Here is a 19071-nt window from a genome sequence, read left to right as displayed (position 1 = left end):
TATGCTTGTGTATTTAGTTTTAAAATCTTTTACTTTTGCTGAACTAAACCAGTTTGTATTCATTCTTCCCTTTGGAGAAAAACAGAATAGTTGGTCTCTCTGTGTATTTTATGATTGATTTTTTGAGTTTTAAAGATACTTTGTTGATTACTTACCTAAGTATAGAATTCTAGGGTTGCATTCCTTTTTCTCTCAGAAGTTGTGAACATTTTCCAATTCAAGTTTCTGGTGCTGAAGATAGAGAATTTGATAGCATCTCCTCTTTACTGTGTAGGTAATGGTTTAGGTAGTTATTTCTTGGTTTAGAAACTTGGAGCTTTTGTGTTTTTATTCACTGGAATTCAGAAATTCATCATTTGTGTGGTAGATTCTAGTATTATCTACATTTTACAAATGTATAAGCTGTAGCTTAAGAGTTTAAGGATCTTGGGCCAAGGTTACAATACTTAGAATAAGTAAGAGAACTAGGATTGGAAGACAGCCTAGCTTTTAATCATTATTCTCTATTTCCTCTAAACTTTAGGACAGATATATAAATATGTACGTGAATGTAAAGCTTCAAAATAAATCCCTCGAAATAAATATATAAGTCATTAGGACTTGTATTCTCTAAGTGGTAGGGCTCAATTCTCTAAAATATGTCCCCCTCCTTTTTTCGGTTGTAGTACTTTCTAAATGTTGATTTTTTTTTTAAACTAATAGATTTTATTTTTTAGAACGATTTCAGAGTTATAGAAATTTTAAGCAGGTAGTACAGAGAATTTCCATAAATTGGGAAATGCTTGAAGTGAGGTGAAAAAAGAAATTTTATTACTCTATAATGAAAGAATTATTACTCTATCTGGGGATGGAGAAATCCTTGAGGTTATGGTGGATGACAAGCTTGAGACAACCAGAAAGTAACTGTGGTAGTATTATGATTATTTTTTAAGAGTCGAGCTAGGATTCCACAGATAACTGATTCCTGTTTGCCAACAGATTTATTCCTCTGCCTGGAATAGTCTTCCCCGCTTTTGCTTGCAAGTTTGATTTGTTTGTAAATCTCCTATTACACCTTCTTTACTAGATAAAATGTATACTCTAATTTTCAGATACTGTTTTGAACTGAGTGACCTACATTTTGTTTTCCTTACCTTTTAGTCTAGATTAGAGTTGAGACTAGATGAGTGATTATGGGTGTATGGAAAACTTCAGTTATAGGCTATTTAAATTGAGAGAAAATTAAATTTCTAATTCAGGATGGTAAGCTCTCTTTATTGGTTGAAAGCAAATACACTTTGTTATAGTATCTTGGGTTAGTGCCATTTTCATTTGTTCTCCAACCCTTTTCTTTTTTTTTTCAGGCTGTGACAGTGAGAAATTCCATGGCTAAATCTTTATATAGTGCCCTGTTTGACTGGATAGTTTTTCGGATTAATCATGCACTTCTGAATAGTAAAGATTTGGAGCAAAATACAAAGGTAGACATATGTTGGATTATTATACATTTTTCCTGGAAATTTTTTTAAAATGATATAATTAATAATATTTAAAAACACCGAATTATGTAGAGTAATAAGTAAGAATTACCTTTTATCTGTATTCCCTGATGTTTCCCTCCTTATGTATGTTATTACCCTGATATTTAGGGAAACTGTTGTTCTATATGTCTTTCCAGACCTTTTTCTTATGTACATTTCTATGGGTGTACATTTACAGAATTGCTTTTAAAATTAAAAATAGAATTATGTTATCTGTATTGTTTCTACCTTGTATCTTTTTTTTTACCTGATATGTCTTGAAATAGGTCTGGATTTCATTATTTTTAATAACTTCATAGTATTATATAGTATGCCTGTATGCCATAAATTTCCCCATAAAAATATATTACATTTGTTTTATTGTTATAAATGATGATGTAACAAATATTCTTTGTGTACATTTCTTTAGGATAAAATCCTCAAAATGAATTGCTGGATTTAAGAATATATACATTTTAGAATTTTGTTAGCTACTGCTAAATTGCTTTTCAGAAAAGACTGCACTTCCACTGGTAGTGTATGAAAATGCCTATTTCCTTACACCTTTACTCACATTGGATATTATCAGTCTTTTCATCTACTAATCTGAGTAAGAGGACTATCCCATTTTATTGTCCTTTTTTTCAGTGATAGATAAAAGTCAAGTATTTCCCATGTTTTTTCATCATTTCATTATATATCCTGCTATTTTTATGTTGTTTATTTTGTCTTTTTGTTACTTCTTTCTTGGAGTTACTGTGGTTATTGCAGAGATTCATAGTTTGATAAATATTGCATATATTTTCTCTTGACTTTTAAGATTTGTTTATGTTGTGTTTTAGGGCCCATATATTTTAAATTTTTGTGCAGTTAATTCTGCCATTCTTTTCCTTCCTTTTCCTTTTTTAATATTGTGTTATGTTAATCACCATACAGTATATCATTAGTTTTTGATATAGTGTTCCATGATTCATTGTTTGCGTATAACATAACTGCAGTACTCACTGCAATCTGTGCCCTCCTTGATACCCATCACCAGACTCACCCATCCCCCCCACTGCCCCTCTCTTCTAAAACCCTCTGTTTGTTTCTTCCTTTATTTTCCTGGGTTTTATTTGTTTTTCTTATGTTGGAAGCCCTTTTTCAGCCCAAGATTGTAAAAACATTTATTCTCATACTTTTAGAATTTAATTTTTTCTATTTGGGTTTTTCCCCCCATTGGAATTTATTTATTTATTTAAGATTTTGTTTTTAAGTAATCTCACATTCAGTGTGGCGCTGGAATTCACAACTCTGAGATCAAGAGTCACATGCTCCACTTATTGTGCCAGCCAGGCGCCTCTGAAATTTATTTCTTAATAAGACAGATTTTTGATAATTAAATAATTTCAAATCCATTTTTCCCAGCAAGATTTTATGGAACAGTCTGCATCTTTAGGGTGATTAAAATGTCATCTTTTATTTAAAGATGTAAAAACTTAAATGTAAAACAGTTCTAATATTAATTTTTTACTGTTTAAGTCTACAGTTAGAAAATTGTAATAGAAATCTAATTTACCATATGGACTTATTTTTGAAGGTCATCACTTGTACTCTTTTCATAAGGGCTTAGAATTAGCAGAATCAGTTAAAGGAAGTGCTCTTTTTTTATTTTTAAAGATTTATTTATTTGAGAGAGAGAAAGAGTGCAGGTGCATGCAGGGGGAGGGGCAGAGGGAGAGAGTCTCAAGGAGACTCCCAGCTGAGTGCATAGCCCCCACATGGGGCTATAGATCCTGTTATCCATGAAATCATGACCTGAGCCAAAATCGTGAGTCAGAGGCTTAACTGACTGAGCCACGCAGGTGCCCCAAAGAAAACACTGTTAATGGAGACTTTAAAAAAATATCTTCTCTTGGGGCGCCTGGTTTGGCTTAGTCATTTGGGCAGCTGACTCTTGGTTTCAGCTTGGGTCTTGGTCTTGGGGTCCTGGGATTGAGCCCTGTTTGAGGCTCCATGGTCCACAGTCTCTCTGCTTGAGGATTCTTTCTCTCTCCCTATACCCCTCTCCCTCCACCTCCTCCCTCCTTGTGCTCTCCCTCTCTCTCAAATTTCTTAAAGAAATCTTTAAAAAAAAAAAAAAAAAACTCCTAGTATTTATTTCTCATTATATTAGTTTGCCCAGCATCTCTCTTAGTAATAGTGGAGAAAGATTGTTTTCATTTAACTAAAATTGTCATGTAACTATTTTAAGAATGAGGTGAGGTGGTGAGAAGAATGCTGGCTTGGTGGGGCGCCTGGGCGCCTGGGTGGCTCAGTGGCTTAAGCCACTGCCTTCGGCTCAGGTCATGATCTCAGGGTCCTGGGATCGAGTCCCGCATTGGGCTCTCTGCTCAGCAGGGAGCCTGCTTCCTCCTCTCTCTCTCTGCCTGCCTCTCTGCCTACTTGTGATCTCTCTCTGTCAAATAAATAAATAAAATCTTTAAAAAAAAAAAAAAAGAATGCTGGCTTGGTGGTATTAGAGCTGATTCCTTATTATCCATAGTAAGAAGTTAGAATATAGTTTGTAGGGGCAAAATATCAAGACAGAAGAACAAGCATTTGTATGCTATATTGTACTGTTTTATACCAAATAGATACAAGATTTGAGTGTTGGCTTTAGGGACCAGAAATTGACAAAGAAGAAGGGATTGTTGTTTTTTGTTATAATTTTTTAGAACTATTTGTACAATTTTTTAAAAAATAAAAATTAAAAAAAAATCGGGGCACCTGGTGGCTCAGTCAGTTGAACATCTTACTCTTGCTTTTAGCTCTGGTCATGATCTCATGATTTGGGATCAAGCCCTTAGTCAGGCTCCACACTCAGCAGGGAGTCTGCTTGAGGATTAATCCCTCTGCCCCTTCCCCCACTCTCTTTTTCTGTAAAAGAAATAAATCGTTAAAAAGATTGTTTTAAAAATTGGAGAAACCCACATATTCTGATACCTGGTTTCATACTTGGCTTGCACAAGGGTGATTAAACATACTAGTTTAGCTTGGTTTGTAAAGCAGAATTCTTTTGGGGTATAGGAGTGAAAATAGGAAAACTTGAATGGTGTTCTTTGCATAACCTGGAATACCCTAGAAAAACCTAGCTGTAGGTTATTTTTTACTTTCCCATAAGGTGATTCCTTCTATTTCTTTGTCTCTTGGAATTTAGGGATTTCTGAGATTGAGATAACAGGCCACTAACTCTGCTTTGAACATTTTTGTAAATAGTGTATTACATGTGTTAAAATTTTGGATGTGTTTTTATAATTGGGATAAAAAGAAAAAGGTGAACATAAAACTAAAATGGTTTTTATTTTGTGGAATATTTTGGTTGAATTTCCCCAAAATTTCCTGTCCACTGTTGCAGAAGAACTTTGAACATTTTGTTACCTATATTGTGGATATTATTTGTGAAATAAATTTGAGGATCATTTTTTAATCATCATAAATTTTTTCCTATTTTACAGACTTTGTCCATTGGTGTTCTTGATATTTTTGGGTTTGAAGATTATGAAAATAACAGCTTTGAGCAGTTCTGTATTAATTTTGCTAATGAACGTTTACAACACTACTTCAATCAGCATATTTTTAAATTGGAGCAGGTGAGTACTTAAATGCATATGCTTTCCCCCCTCCCATTGTTTCACCCACTTATCTTCACACACATATATACTATATAAATTTTGAGTTGTAATTACAAGCGTTTTAAATTTTACAGTCTCGTGAAGATACTGGAGTCTTCATGTCCATGTTAGCAAATGAAAAATCAGAGCCTAGTTTTTGAGCCATACGATATGGGGTTTCCTTTTTTTTTTAACCCCCCTAGACTTGAGGTAGATTAAAAAATACGTGCTTGCTTGAGTATACCTTTGAATGAAAAGATGCATGAGCTTGGTTTGGGTTTCTGTTGGTGATTTTTAATTGCTACCATGTTTTTATTTTTTTCAATTGCTACCAATTTTTTAATTTACTTTTAATTCAATAATTTTAAAAATTCAATTAATTCAAAAAATTTTAAAAATTTCAAAAAAATTCAAAAAAATTCAAAAATTCAAAAAATTTCATTTTTTAAAAAAAATTTAATTGCTACCAATGCTAAATATGCTTGTTTGATTGTTTTGGTCTCTTAATCCAGTTGATTGCTTTGGTGTCTTCTTTATCTGTGGGGTAGAGGAGTTTTTAGTAGAATCTTGAATCAGTTTAGAGTACAGATATAGGGGAATAGGTTGGTGTGGAGAGACCAAAATGGGTAACTAGATATTTCTGGGGAGAAGCTCAAATTGATTTAGAGTCAAAAGAGTGAGGCATCAGTTTCCGTGAGAATGCTTACGGTAAATGCAGGTTCAGTGAAAACATGGGTTCCTCTTCCAAGCCAAGTTTCAAGTTAGTAACAAGTTGAGATTGTAGCCCACAATTTCAGTTTGTATAGGAGGATATAAACATTTATCTCAAGGGAAATGGTGAAGAAATGCAATGAACAGGAGGATCAAAACAGGTCTACAAAATAAACAAAAATATCTTATCACTGGGGCTTGTTGCCTTCTGTCCTACCTTTAAGTACATCAGTTTCGCTTAAAGGGTTAGGGGACTGATTAACACAGGCAGCACTAGTTTTGGCCATCTTGATAATGCTTAAAATGTTTATTACATAACTTTTTAGCTAGACCTCTGATGGAACTTTTTTTTTTTTTTTTAAAGATTTTATTTATTTATTTGACAGAGAGAGATCACAGGCAGGCAGAGAGGCAGGCAGAGAGAGAGGAGGAAGTAGGCTCCCTCTGAGCAGAGAGCCTGATGCGGGGCTTGATCCCAGGGTTCGATCCCAGGGCTCTGAGATCATGACCTGAGCAGCAGCTTAACCACTGAGCCACCCAGGCGCCCCCTCTGATGGAACTATTAAAAGATAGGCAATACTATTTGTTATAATATTAGTTAACATTTATGTGGTACTTAACTATTTATTAGGCAGGTGCTATTTTTATTCTAGTTTTACAGATGATACCTAAAGTCAGTATTCAGACCTTAACACTCTGGCTCCATAATTTTTGCTTATACCCAAAAGCTGGGCTGGGATTGGTCTACTTGACTCATTCTGGTGTTCTTTTAGCTAGATCATGCTAAACTGGTATTTTTTTTTTATCTCTTGCAAATGGATATATATATGTACTGGAGGATTGGAGAAATGCATTTTGTTGACTGTGTGCTGTGTTTTACAAAGAAAAGGTATTCTCTGACTATTACTGAAATTATTTTTACCTTTTCTAGAAGTGTTGATTAGACATTGAGAAGTCATAAGAGATACTTTGCCTAAAAACATGTATAAAAAATAAAACCTTATAGTTTATGGAAAATCTGTTCAGAACTACTTGGGGGTTGGGTGATCTTTATTAGCTACCCTGAATATCATAATTTTGGGCAGTGTGTTGGAATTATGGATCAGAAGACTTAGATTCTAAGATACACCTTGTTTTTCCTTTGAAGTTTCAGTATTCTCTTCTATAATTTAATGTACTGGGTATGCTTTTGCTATAATTTATAGAAAGTTTGGAGATGTTACACCTCTTTGCCATCTCATCTATTTTAGTCTTCCTTTTTCTCCCTTCTTGTATTTTTTCACTTAAAATTGATTTGCTGGGAATAAGAGATTTAAGGCAGTTTAAATATTAACTGTTTTATTTATTTGTATATCAGTGGTACCTAGAATGAGATGGGTTTACAAAGAGTATTTGTTAAATTCAACTGAATACAAAATCATTTAAGTAGATAAAACTTTTTGAAAAAGAAGGTAGAAATGGAAAGTTATCAACTATGCTTTGGAGGAAACATCTTGAAAAATTTTTTTATTTTTATTATTTTTTAAAATTAACATCATATATTATTTGTTTCAGGGGTACCAGCGCGTGATTCATCAGTCTTATGCAATTCACAACATTCACCATAGCACATACCCTCCCCAATGTCCATTACCCAGCTACCCCATTCCTCCCCCACCCCTTCACTCTCGTAACCCTCAGTTTATTTCCTGAGATTAAGAGTCTCTTATGGTTTGTCTCCCTCTCTGGTATTTTATTTTTTCCTTTCTCCCATGATTCTCCACCTTATTTCTCAAATTGAAAATTTTGAATACTAAGGTAAATTTTGTCCAGAAATGTCCCATCACTTGCTCTGCAGGATGATAAGTGCCATAGAAGGTTAAAGTAGTGATATAAAGGATGAAGTTGATTAGAATTTCCTACAAGTCTACCAAGATTTCCCGGGTGTGGGAATTGATTCTGGAATATAGTTTTGAATAGAAGGTTGAGTTTAACAGATTGTCAATGGGAAGAAAATATTTTAAACAAAGGTAATAATATCCTTAAAATTGTGAGGCATAAAACAGCATGGTACTTTTGAGGAACTGAAAATAGCATAGCTAAAATACATGATATAACAATGGAGACAAGGAGGGAAATAAGTTTATGAAATATCCTTGGTTCATATAGTTTTGGGCTTTATATGTCACTTAGAGGAGATTGGAATATTTCTTTTAGAAAATGAAGAGTAATTTGAAATATATTTAGCAGGGTATTTGAACTGTGGAAGATGGACTGAAGAGAGGGTAAAATACCTGGAGAGAAGGACATAATACATAAGCCAGTTGAAGTAGTGTGAGTGTGTGATTCTGAGTCTTGAATCACAGATATATGTAAAGATAATGTGGAATGAGAGACAGACCAGAAGAAGTTTCTGTGATTTGATTTAAATAACTGTTGTTATTTATAATACTGCTCTCTTTTTCTTTACTTGCTCAAAATTATCCTTCAGGTCATTGACTTATCACTAAATTGAGTAACAGTCATGTGTCACACACTGTGCTAGGCCTTGAAGACAGAAAATTTAGAGTGCAGGAATCTTATCTGAGATGTTTATTATCTAGTGAGGTTTTTTGTTTGTTTGTTTCTGTCACTTTGGGGGATGTCAGACTAGGAAATTTTGACCAAATTGCTTTGTAGAACACCTAAAAAGAATGAACAAGATATATTTGAAGGTATTGGGGTACATCTAAATAAGTGAAATTCTATAGGCCTTATATCTGTAGGAAGGAAACCCAGGGAGAGGAGCCCAGCATTTTTGGACTGCTTTGTTGCTAAAGACATTTCTCTGTTCTGATAGAGAGGTACTGATTCTGAAAGAGCCAGGCGTGTGAATCTGAGAGAATGAAGAGGGTTTTCTCCAGATTCAAGAGCAAGGAAGAACCCGCTGATAATTCGTATAGGCTTTCTGCTTGAGATCTTAAAGGGTTACATCTTAGAAATAAAGATAAACCAGAAATAGATGAGGCATCTTAGGAACTGAAGCCCAGTTTAAAATCTCCTCATTTCTAATTGGGTTGAAAGAGTATAGAATCCCTGATGTTCTTAGCTACCTGCCAAGAACAAGTTCACTGTCCAGTGGAGGAAGAGATCATCCTAGTGCTAAAATTATCTGTATGATTTTTCATATACAGGATCTAGCATTCAGTTTCGTTCTTTCTCTTTTCTTTTTAAAGATTTTATTTATTTTTCAGAGCACAAGAAGGGAGCAACAGGCAGAGGGAGAAGCAGGCTCCCCGCTGAGCAAGGAGCCTGATGCAGGGCTTGATCCCAGGACCCTGAAATCATGACCTGAGCCAAAGGCAGATGCTTAACTGACTGAGCCACCCAAGCATCCCCAGCATTTAGTTTTTTAACTGAGAATTTTTTTTTTTTTAAAGACAATCATGGAGAGAAAACAACATGAATAAAAACCAAGAGAACTGAGACAATAGGACTGTACCATAGGAGATCCAGGAAATGATCTTAACAGAAATGAACTTTAAAATATTAGTAGCTTGAAGATTTTTTTGAAAGTAATATTTTTATTAAAGAATTACAAAGAGATTCCAAGCTTAAGAAAATCTAGAACTAAAAGGTAGAGTGAAATTAAGAATGCAATGATAGTTTTAAACATTTAGATAGAGCTTAAGAAAGGATTAGTGATTTGGAAGATAGGCCACAAGAAAATACCAGCCTGATGAAAAAAGGAAAATACAGATAGTGTAAGAGACATACGGAGCATAGTGAAAATGTCTAACAAAAGTGTAAGAGAAATTCTGGAAAGATGTATGTGAGAAAAGAGTGAATAGGGTAGATACTATATTTGAAAAGATAATGGTTGAGAATTTTTCCAAAACTTAACACACAAAAGAAAAAGATCCTACATTTGAGAGGCTGTGTGAATTCAAAGCATCTGAAATACAAAGATAGTCATATAGTAAACCAAAGACAGTGAAGAAATCTCAGAAGCATCTGGGGGTTGGAGATGGGCAGTAGGAAGCAGTACCCTTAAGGAAGCAACTGTAAGAGTAGAACTCAGGCTTTTAGGGCAAGCAGTGAATGACAGAAGACAATAGAATATTTTCCTTAAAACTGAAGTATGTTATTTGGGCAGTAGCTAAATTATCCCTACAGCAGCTCAGAGATGTACGAAGGAATAAAGAGCAGTGAACATTGTAAAGAAAAAAAAAGGGGGGGGGAGCATTGGTGGTGATGAATATAAATAGGTTTTAACTAAATTAGGCAAAGATAAAAATATCTTTTGTGGTTTAATGTTTATGTAGAAGTAAAATGAATATTCAGTAGCATTTAAGTCAGGAAGATAGTACATGGAGTTTAAGATACTGTAAGATCTTTGTATTAAAGGTTAAGTTCTAGAAGATTTTTTTTCTGTTAGACATTGATAAGTAAAGATACATGTTGTGATTTTAGGATAACCACCAAATAGTAAATGAATATAAAAATTGTCAAGTTAGTACGGGGAACAAGTAAAGTAAAAACTCCAATAGTTCAAAAGAAACCAAGAAAGAAGCATAAAAATGTATCAGGGAAGCAGGAGTAATAGTAAATATTAAGATTGTTGATTTAATCCCACAAAATATCAGTGATTGTGTTAAATATACATGGATTCATTACTCCAAGTAGAAGTGAAATATTGTCAGGCTGGATATAAAACAAAAGTAAATTACTACTTATAAGAAAGACACTTTTTTCCCCCTACCCCCCAGCAACAACCCTCAGTTTGTTTCCTGAGATTAAGAGTCTCTTATGGTTTGTCTCCCTCCCGATCCCATCTTGTTTCATTTTTTCCTTCCCTACCCCCCACAAACCCCTGCCCTGCCTCTCAAATTCTTCATATCAGAGAGATCATATGATAATTGTCTTTCTCTGATTGACTTATTTTGCTCAGCAAAATTCCCTTTAGTTCCATCCACGTCATTGCAAATGGCAAGATTTCATTTCTTTTGTTGGCTGCATAGTATTCCATTGTATATATATGCCACACCCTCCTACACTATTGGTGGGAATGCAAGCTGGTGCAGCCACTCTGAAAAACAGCATGGAGGTTCCTCAAAAAGTCGAAAATAGAGCTACCCTAGGCAATCTCACTACTGGGTATTTACCCTAAAGATACAAATGTAGTGATCTGAAGGTGCATGTGCACCTGAATGTTTATAGCAGCAATGTCCATCAAAAGAAAGATACTTTAAACTTAAGCATATAAAAAAGTTACAAATAAAAGGATGGAAGAAGCTTTAGTAAACCTGAACCAAGAAAGAGCTGGCATAGCTATATTAATATCACATTTAAAGCATTGTCAGAGATCTAAAAGAATATTTGATAATATGAAAGTGTCAATTCATCAGGAAGTATGCAATTCTAAATTTATAGGTTCCTGATGACAGATCCAAAGTATATAAAACAAAAATAAAACTAAAAAAGTAACATGTAATTATAGTGGAATATTTTAACAAGTCTTGCTGAATAGCTAACAGAATAAGCAGACAAAAGAAAAAGTTGTCCTGGTATAGATTATTTAAAGCACCCAGGTGATACAGAACATGTTTTTGTGGGTGCCCAGTTCTGCCTGCCTTTAGGTTAGAATGCAAGTTTCCTTAGGCCCAAACTTGTATCAAATAAGGATATAGAAGAATTTTTTTTGGTGGGTGGATATAAGAGATTTTTATTTATTTATTTAAAAGATCGATTATTTATTCATTTATTTATTTATGTGGCGCAGAGAGAGAGAGAGAGAGATCACAAGTAGGCAGAGAGTCAGGCAGAGAGAGGGTGGGGAAGCAGGCTCCCTGCTGAGCAGAGAGCACAATGTGGGGCTTGATCCCAGGACCCTGAGACCATGACCTGAGCTGAAGGCAGAAGCTCAACCCACTGAGCCACTCAGGTGCCCCTATTTTATTTTTTAAAAGATTTTATTTATTTATCAGAGAGAGAGAAAGTACACAAACGGGAAGCAGCAGGCACAAGGAGAAACAGGCTCCCTGCTGATCAAGGAGCTTGATGCAGGACCCTGGGATCATGATCTGAGCCAATGACAGACCCTTAACTGACTGAACCACCCAGACGTCCCTAAAAGAAAGCAAATACTTACTTGACATACATAGATAAATGCAAATTTACAAAATGTATAAGATTTGTGTGTATACTGGACCATAACACAAGGGTTAAATTTCAAGGATTGAAATGACACATACTTAAATACCATAAAGAAATTATGCCTGAAACCAATGATCAAAAGATAACTGGAAAGTACCTTTATGGGTAAAAATTAATTAATACACTTCTACATAGTCTAGAGGTTGAAGAAAATACACTGAACTGAATGAACATGTTCCACCTTAAAACTTGTGGGATGTAACCATAGGTGTATTAAGAGCAATATTTTATAGCCGTTAGAAGATTTTAAAATTGGATAGCAGCAGTGATATATATAAATATCCAGCCGAGCAAATTGGAAAAAGATCTGCAAATTAAGCCAAAGGAAAGTATAAAGAAGGAAATAATGAAGATAAGAGAGGAAATTAAGTAAGTGTAAAAACAAATATGCCATGGAAGAAGATTAACAAAGCTAAAGTAATGCTTTGAAATGACTCATAAAACCTCTCAAGAAATTCACCCAGTGAGCAACAAAGAAAGCGATATAAGTAATAAATTATAGTTATACAGAGGACATCATTGTGGATCCTATTAAAAAGATAATAGTAGGGACACCTGAGTGGCACAGTAATTCAGCATCTGCCTTTGGCTCAGGGCATGATCCCAGAGTCCTGGGGTCGAGTCCCACATCAGGCTCCCTGTTCAGTGGGGAGTCTACTTCTCCCTCTGCCTGCTGCTCCCCCTGCTGTCCCCCCCCCACCCCGCACAAATAAATAAACAAAATCCTTTAAAAAAAGTGGGGTTAATTCTAACTAAAGGTAGAGATGAAACAAAGGTTTAAAAAAAAAAAAGATAATAGTATTCACTAAACAGCTTTATGTCCGTAAGTGCACTTACGAAATGATATGGGAAAAAACAAAACAAAACAAAACAAAAAAACCTGACATTCCAAAATCTGATTCCTAAAACTATTAAAAATATTGAATGTGTAATTAAAAGTCTTTTCATAAAGTATGTTGTAAGCCAAGATGGCTCCATTGGTGAATCTGCCAACATTGAAAGAATTAGTATCAGTTTGACATATATTCTTAATGTGGAATAGAACAAAAGGGGACAATTCACAATGCATTTTAGGGGGCTAAGATAACACTGATATCCAAATCTGTTAAGAATATTATTAGAAGTGGAAATTAAAGTCAATATACTCATAAGCATAGATTTAAAAATTTTTAAATATTAGCAAACTAAATCTAGCAAGATATGTAAAAGGATAATATATCAAGTGGAGTTTTTTTCTGGTGTGTGTTAACATTTAATTATCAATTGATTTAATTAATCTATTAACAACATGTTAGCCCTCAGGGCGATTCAAATTAAAACCACATTGAGATATCACCTTACACCAGTTAGAATGGCGAAAATTAACAAAACAGGAAACATGTGTTGGAGAGGATGTGGAGAAAGGGGAACCCTCTTACACTGTTGGTGGGAATGCAAGTTGGTGCAGTCTCTTTGGAGAACAGTGTGGAGATTCCTCAAGAAATTAAAAATAGAGCTTCCCTATGACCCTGCCATTGCACTCCTGGGTATTTACCCCAAAGATACAGATGTCGTGAAAAGAAGGGCCATCTGTACCCCAATGTTTATAGCAGCAATGGCCACAGTCGTCAAACTATGGAAAGAACCAAGATGCCCTTCAACGGATGAATGGATAAGGAAGATGTGGTCCATATACACTATGGAGTATTATGCCTCCATCAGAAAGGATGAATACCCAACTTTTGTAGCAACATGGACGGGACTGGAAGAGATTATGCTGAGTGAAATAAGTCAAGCAGAGAGAGTCAGTTATCATATGGTTTCACTTATTTGTGGAGCATAACAAATAGCATGGAGGACAAGGGGCATTAGGGAGGTTTGGGTAAATTGGAAGGGGAGGTGAACCATGAGAGACTATGGACTCTGAAAAACAATCTGAGGGGTTTGAAGTGGTGGGGGGGTGGGAGGTTGGGGTACCAGGTGGTGGGTATTATAGAGGGCATGGCTTGCATGGAGCACTGGGTGTGGTGAAAAAATAATGAATAATGTTTTTCTGAAAATAAATAAAAAAAAAACGGGGAAAAAAACTTATGGTGATTCCATAGTATGGGATGCTATGCTTCAGTAGAAGCATTTGATAAAATTGCATAACCATTCATGTTAAAAAAATTCATCAGCAAACTAGGTATAGAAGGGAACTTCCTGCTAAAAGGGCATTTATGAAATTTTATAAATAATACCATGCTTAATGGAAATAGAATGAATGCTTTCCTCCTGTAATGAAGGCAGGGGGTTTTCCTCAGAGTTTTTATTATGAACATAGACATGTGAGGACATCCAGGTGGATGGTAAACACAGGAAAAAAATTTTCAATTAGGAGTCATCAGAGAATTAAAATTAAAACCACAGTAGGATATTCCTATGCATTCATGAGAGTGACGAAATGAAAAAAACTGATAATACAAATACTAGAGATACTGTTCATGGGAAAGTCCCATACATGGGTAGTGGTTGCATAAATTGGTACATGTATTTTAGCAAGCTGCTTGGCAGTATCTGCTGAGGTTATACATATGTAGTTTATAAGCCTGTGTTTTCACTTTCAAAATGCATACAAAAGCAGACTAAAAGTTGTGTGCACAGATGTAAATAGTGGCATTTTTAATGGCTAAAAATTAGAACTAACCATCATGTAATAGTGCAGTGGTTGAATAATTTGCATCTAAAGACACAGCATGGGTTTTCAAAATACTGTTCTCCTGTCCCTATTGGTAGCATCACCTAGGCACTTGTTAGAAATGCAAATATTGGGTCCCACTCTGTACCTACTTAACAGAAATTCTGGGCCTGGGGCCCAGTGGTCTGTGTTTTAGTAAGTTCTTTATGTGATTCTGTTGAATCTGTTGAACAGATTCTGTGAGTCTGTTGACGTTTGAGAACTAATGCTCTTTCATAGATTTGGCATACTTTTTCTATAAAGGACCAGACAAAGAAGTCTTTTAAGACTTTTGGGCCATATAGTTTCAATGCTGCTATTACATTGAGAAAGCAGTCGTAGATAAAGCATAAATGAGTGACTATGATGTTCTACAACCCCTGCCCTACAACAGTTAAAAGGGATGCTAAGCAAAGTAAGGCAGTCAGAGAAAGACAAATACCATGTGATTTCACTCATATGTAGAACTTAAGAAACAAAACTGAAGAACATAGGGGTAAGGAAGGAAAAATGGAGGATGTTGAAAATGAGAGGGAGGCAAACCATAGGAGATGCTTAATTCTAGGAAACAAACTGAAGTTTGCTGGAGGGGCGGGGACTGCGGGAATGGGGCAACTGGGTCACGGGCATTAGGGAGAGCACTTGATGTAATGAGCACTGGGTGTTCTGTGCAACTGATGCATCATGGAATTCTACCTCTAGAGTAATATTATACTATATATGAGCTAAATTGAATTTAAGTAAAGGATTAAAAAAATAGATGAACTTTAGATGCATTCTATAACCTGCATATGTCTCTGAAACTAATGTTGAGTAAAAAAAAAAAAGGCAGAAAAGAATATATCTTGAATGGTTCTGTTTATATTAGATTTATAAACAGATGAATCTCACTAGTGTTACTAGACGTTAGGATAATAGTTAACTTTGGCTAGGGTGTGTGAATTGTAATTGAGAAGAGGAAATGAGGGAAGGATTTTGGACTGCTGTATTAACGTCTATAAGAATCCATAAGCTTGTTAACCATGCTACAGATAGAATAAACATAACATGATGATTCACAGACCTGTACCCCTGGGGCAAATAATACATTATATGTTAGTAAAAAAATTTTTTTTAATTAAAAAAAAGAAATAGGACAAAAATACTTTCTTACTACTGCACGGGGTGACCTTTATATAGCAATTATTTTCTTGTGAAATTACTAATTAAAAGGAAAGAATCATTTACCTTTGCTAAATTTGCGTATCATCCTTGCACAGGTGCCATGCTAATTAATCTTCCAGTTTTAATATATGTGCTCCTGAAGTGAGTACATTTACTTTTCCTGGTTAGAGTAACTACAGTTTATATTACACCAGTCTTATTTACAGAATGATAGTAATAATAATAATAATACCCAAAGAATGATAAAAATCACAAAATTACTAATTTGCAAAACCACCATATTTGTAGAGAAGTGCATGAAAATTATCAGTGCATACTAAAGTCATCAGCCAATTGGGGTATTTACTTGGTGCCTATAAATATTCTGGCAATATAGAAACTTATCTTCTTTAGATTGTCAGGGGCCTTGTTTTGAAAAACAGTTTAATAAGATTATTTCTCAGTACACAGAAAAATAAACAACTGTAATAGGGGCTTAATAGCTGAATAGTTGTTCAATGCCTTAGCTTTCACTTTTTAAAATCTTGGATTTGTAACTTTTTTAACAACATATTCTAAGGGTTCTTTTTTTTTTTTCTCCCCCCTAAGGGTTTTATTTTACCAAATGCAGTATGTATGAATTCCATATTCCAGTTTCAGTGATCACTGGAGATGATGGGTTTTACTTTTTCCAAATACTGTTTCATTAAATTCATTATTGATAATCCAACAAATACTCAGTCCTTTTTGATGGTTTAGGGTCATGTTGGAGAAGTTAGGCTTCTTCATTTTATATTTTTCTTTAGTGCAGTTCCTCAGATAGTGTGGCTAAAACAAATCCAGCCCTCAGTTCTCACCTGGGTGGCATACAAATAGCACAGTAACAAAAAGAATTTGATTGTATGTACTTTTTTAAAAAATTTTTTAAAAATTTATTTATTTTCAGAAAAACATTATTCATTATTTTTTCACCACACCCAGTGCTCCATGCAAGCCGTGCCCTCTATAATACCCACCACCTGGTACCCCAACCTCCCACCCCACCACCACTTCAAACCCCTCAGATTGTTTTTCAGAGTCCATAATCTCTCATGGTTCACCTCCCCTTCCAATTTACCCAAATTCCCTACTCCTCTCTAACGCCCCTTGTCCTCCATGCTATTTGTTATGCTCCACAAATAAGTGAAACCATATGATAATTGACTCTCTCTGCTTGACTTATTTCACTCAGTATAATCTCTTCCAGTCCTGATTGTATGTACTTTTTGATGAAAATAGACATATACTGTATGAAGGTTTTATATAACTGAAATTATACATTCTTCCATTATGTAGATTAATGACCTAAAGGGGAAAAGTTTAGTTCTTTTAAGCCTGGCAAAAGCTTTTCAGTTTTTATTATCGTATACCTATTATTTTCTGCACGATGTATAAATTGTGAATTTATTTCCTAGGAGGAGTATAGAACTGAAGGTATCAGCTGGCACAATATAGATTATATTGATAATACCTGTTGTATAAATCTTATTAGCAAGAAGCCAACAGGTCTGCTCCATCTTTTGGATGAAGAAAGCAAGTGAGTATGATTCTTTCAGCAAGTACCTTTCAGTCAAAAGTGTGATTCTTTTCATTTCGGCTTTTCATGTCCTTTTAGTTTTCTTCTTACATACTCGAATAAGGAGTCAAAGTTTCCCTTGTGTTATTTTATTGTGTGTATATGTTTCTAGGAAAATTGGGTGAACCTTAATACTGAATTTGTACTTGAGTTTTTCCAGATTCTTCTACAGAGTTACTTTGATATTAAATTTGTTGGCATATTTTTTAATTGTTGCATGTTCCTCTCTTTGTGAATTGCGTTTTATATGAGATGTGTTTGTAGTTTTCATGTTTAGCAGAAAAGAGTATCATGTTAGATTAGTGATGTCTGCCATAGTTGTGCAGGTGGAAAGTAGCAACATATGCCAAGTATTTGACATCCTTTGTTAGCACTGTGTAGTATACCAAACATGTACATAAGCTTTAGAAATGAGACATCATATAGCATCCTCTAGAGTGTTTTTAGTGCTCTGTAAAGTACTATTTATAGTTGAATTATCCTATAAGATGACAAGTCTAGAACTGGAGAAACTGAAGTGGTGGGGAGTGAGTTTTCTGTCACTCTTAGTAAAATATTAAGTAACTGAATTAGATTGCTTGATTTCTAACTATAAATATTATATGCATTGAAGTAAGATAGAAAATATTGGGGATTCACTATCATAGGTGGGATGACCATACATCATCAGTTTTGAATGGGAAAGTCTATAAAGTTTGTGTCTGTTGTCCAGTTTAGTTATTAAAGGTACCTACTTTTATTCCCAGATATTCTGGTTAGTATGGTAAGTTGTGTGTCACCCTATTAATATGCCATAGGCGTATAAAAATTGCTACATAAAATGTAAAATAATATGGTAGAATGCAAAATATACTGAAAAGGAGAATGCTAACAGTTACATCTACTGACTCTATCACCAGTCTATTTCCATTAATCTAAATGAATTAAAGTGCAATTAACACAAAAATATTTTATGTACTAAGTTGTGTAAAAGTTCTTTTGTATTACTCTATATGCCCCAAAACATGTATTATCCTTTATAAAATAGTAAGGTTAGTGGTTCTTAACTAGTTACATAGCTTAAATCTGGTGTATTTTATTTTGGAAAGCATCGTAGATGATTTTGATACTCAGTGTTGAGAACTATTATGGTTGGTGTCAAAATATTGAGTAGTTCTGTTTCTTTGATGGTTTAGGGTCATGTTGGAGAAGTTAGAGGAGAAGTTGGAGAAGGTAGGCTTCTCCAGCATGTATCATGTATTTTATAATAACAAAAAGAACAAAATTTAGGCAAGTCTAGGTAAAGATCATATAGGTAATAAGTGATGGATTTGAGATTCAGATAGTCCAGGCATTTCTGACTAATTAGCTTGTGCTTTGAAGTATTATCCTATAATGTTTCTCTGTAATAGGCTATAGAGTCAGAAGTTCAGGGTTGCATTACATCTCTATTAGCTACCTTTAGCAAATCTCTGAATATTCTTTGTTCTTAGTTTTTTGCATGTAAAAAGGAAATGATTATGAGAAACGATAATGCTGTTTGCTATATATCTTAAGGTGGTTGTGAGCAACAATTGGGATAGTTAAATATATAATTAAAACATGAATAGAGGAAAAGGTTCT

At 34.6% G+C, this 19071-nt stretch overlaps 1 protein-coding gene and 1 pseudogene across 7 annotated transcripts in view; one reads left to right on the top strand and one right to left on the bottom strand.

The window, feature by feature from the left end:
* MYO9A (myosin IXA) overlaps window positions 1-19071 on the top strand; it is a 321690-nt gene that overhangs the window by 125623 nt on the left and 176996 nt on the right. For all 7 annotated transcript variants that reach the window (XM_044231266.1, XM_044231267.1, XM_044231269.1 and 4 more), the window contains 3 exons: window positions 1344-1460; window positions 4976-5110; window positions 17309-17430. In XM_044231266.1, the coding sequence (XP_044087201.1) occupies window positions 1344-1460; window positions 4976-5110; window positions 17309-17430 (374 nt within the window). The remainder of the gene's footprint in view (window positions 1-1343; window positions 1461-4975; window positions 5111-17308; window positions 17431-19071) is intronic.
* On the bottom strand, window positions 15926-16024 carry LOC122894923 (annotated as a pseudogene).

The sequence above is a fragment of the Neovison vison genome, chromosome 13 (genome assembly GCF_020171115.1).
Source record: "Neovison vison isolate M4711 chromosome 13, ASM_NN_V1, whole genome shotgun sequence".
NCBI classification, from domain to species: Eukaryota; Metazoa; Chordata; class Mammalia; order Carnivora; family Mustelidae; genus Neogale; species Neogale vison.
The sequence above is the reverse complement of the archived record's forward strand: the minus strand, read 5'-3'. Positions and strand labels throughout refer to the sequence as shown.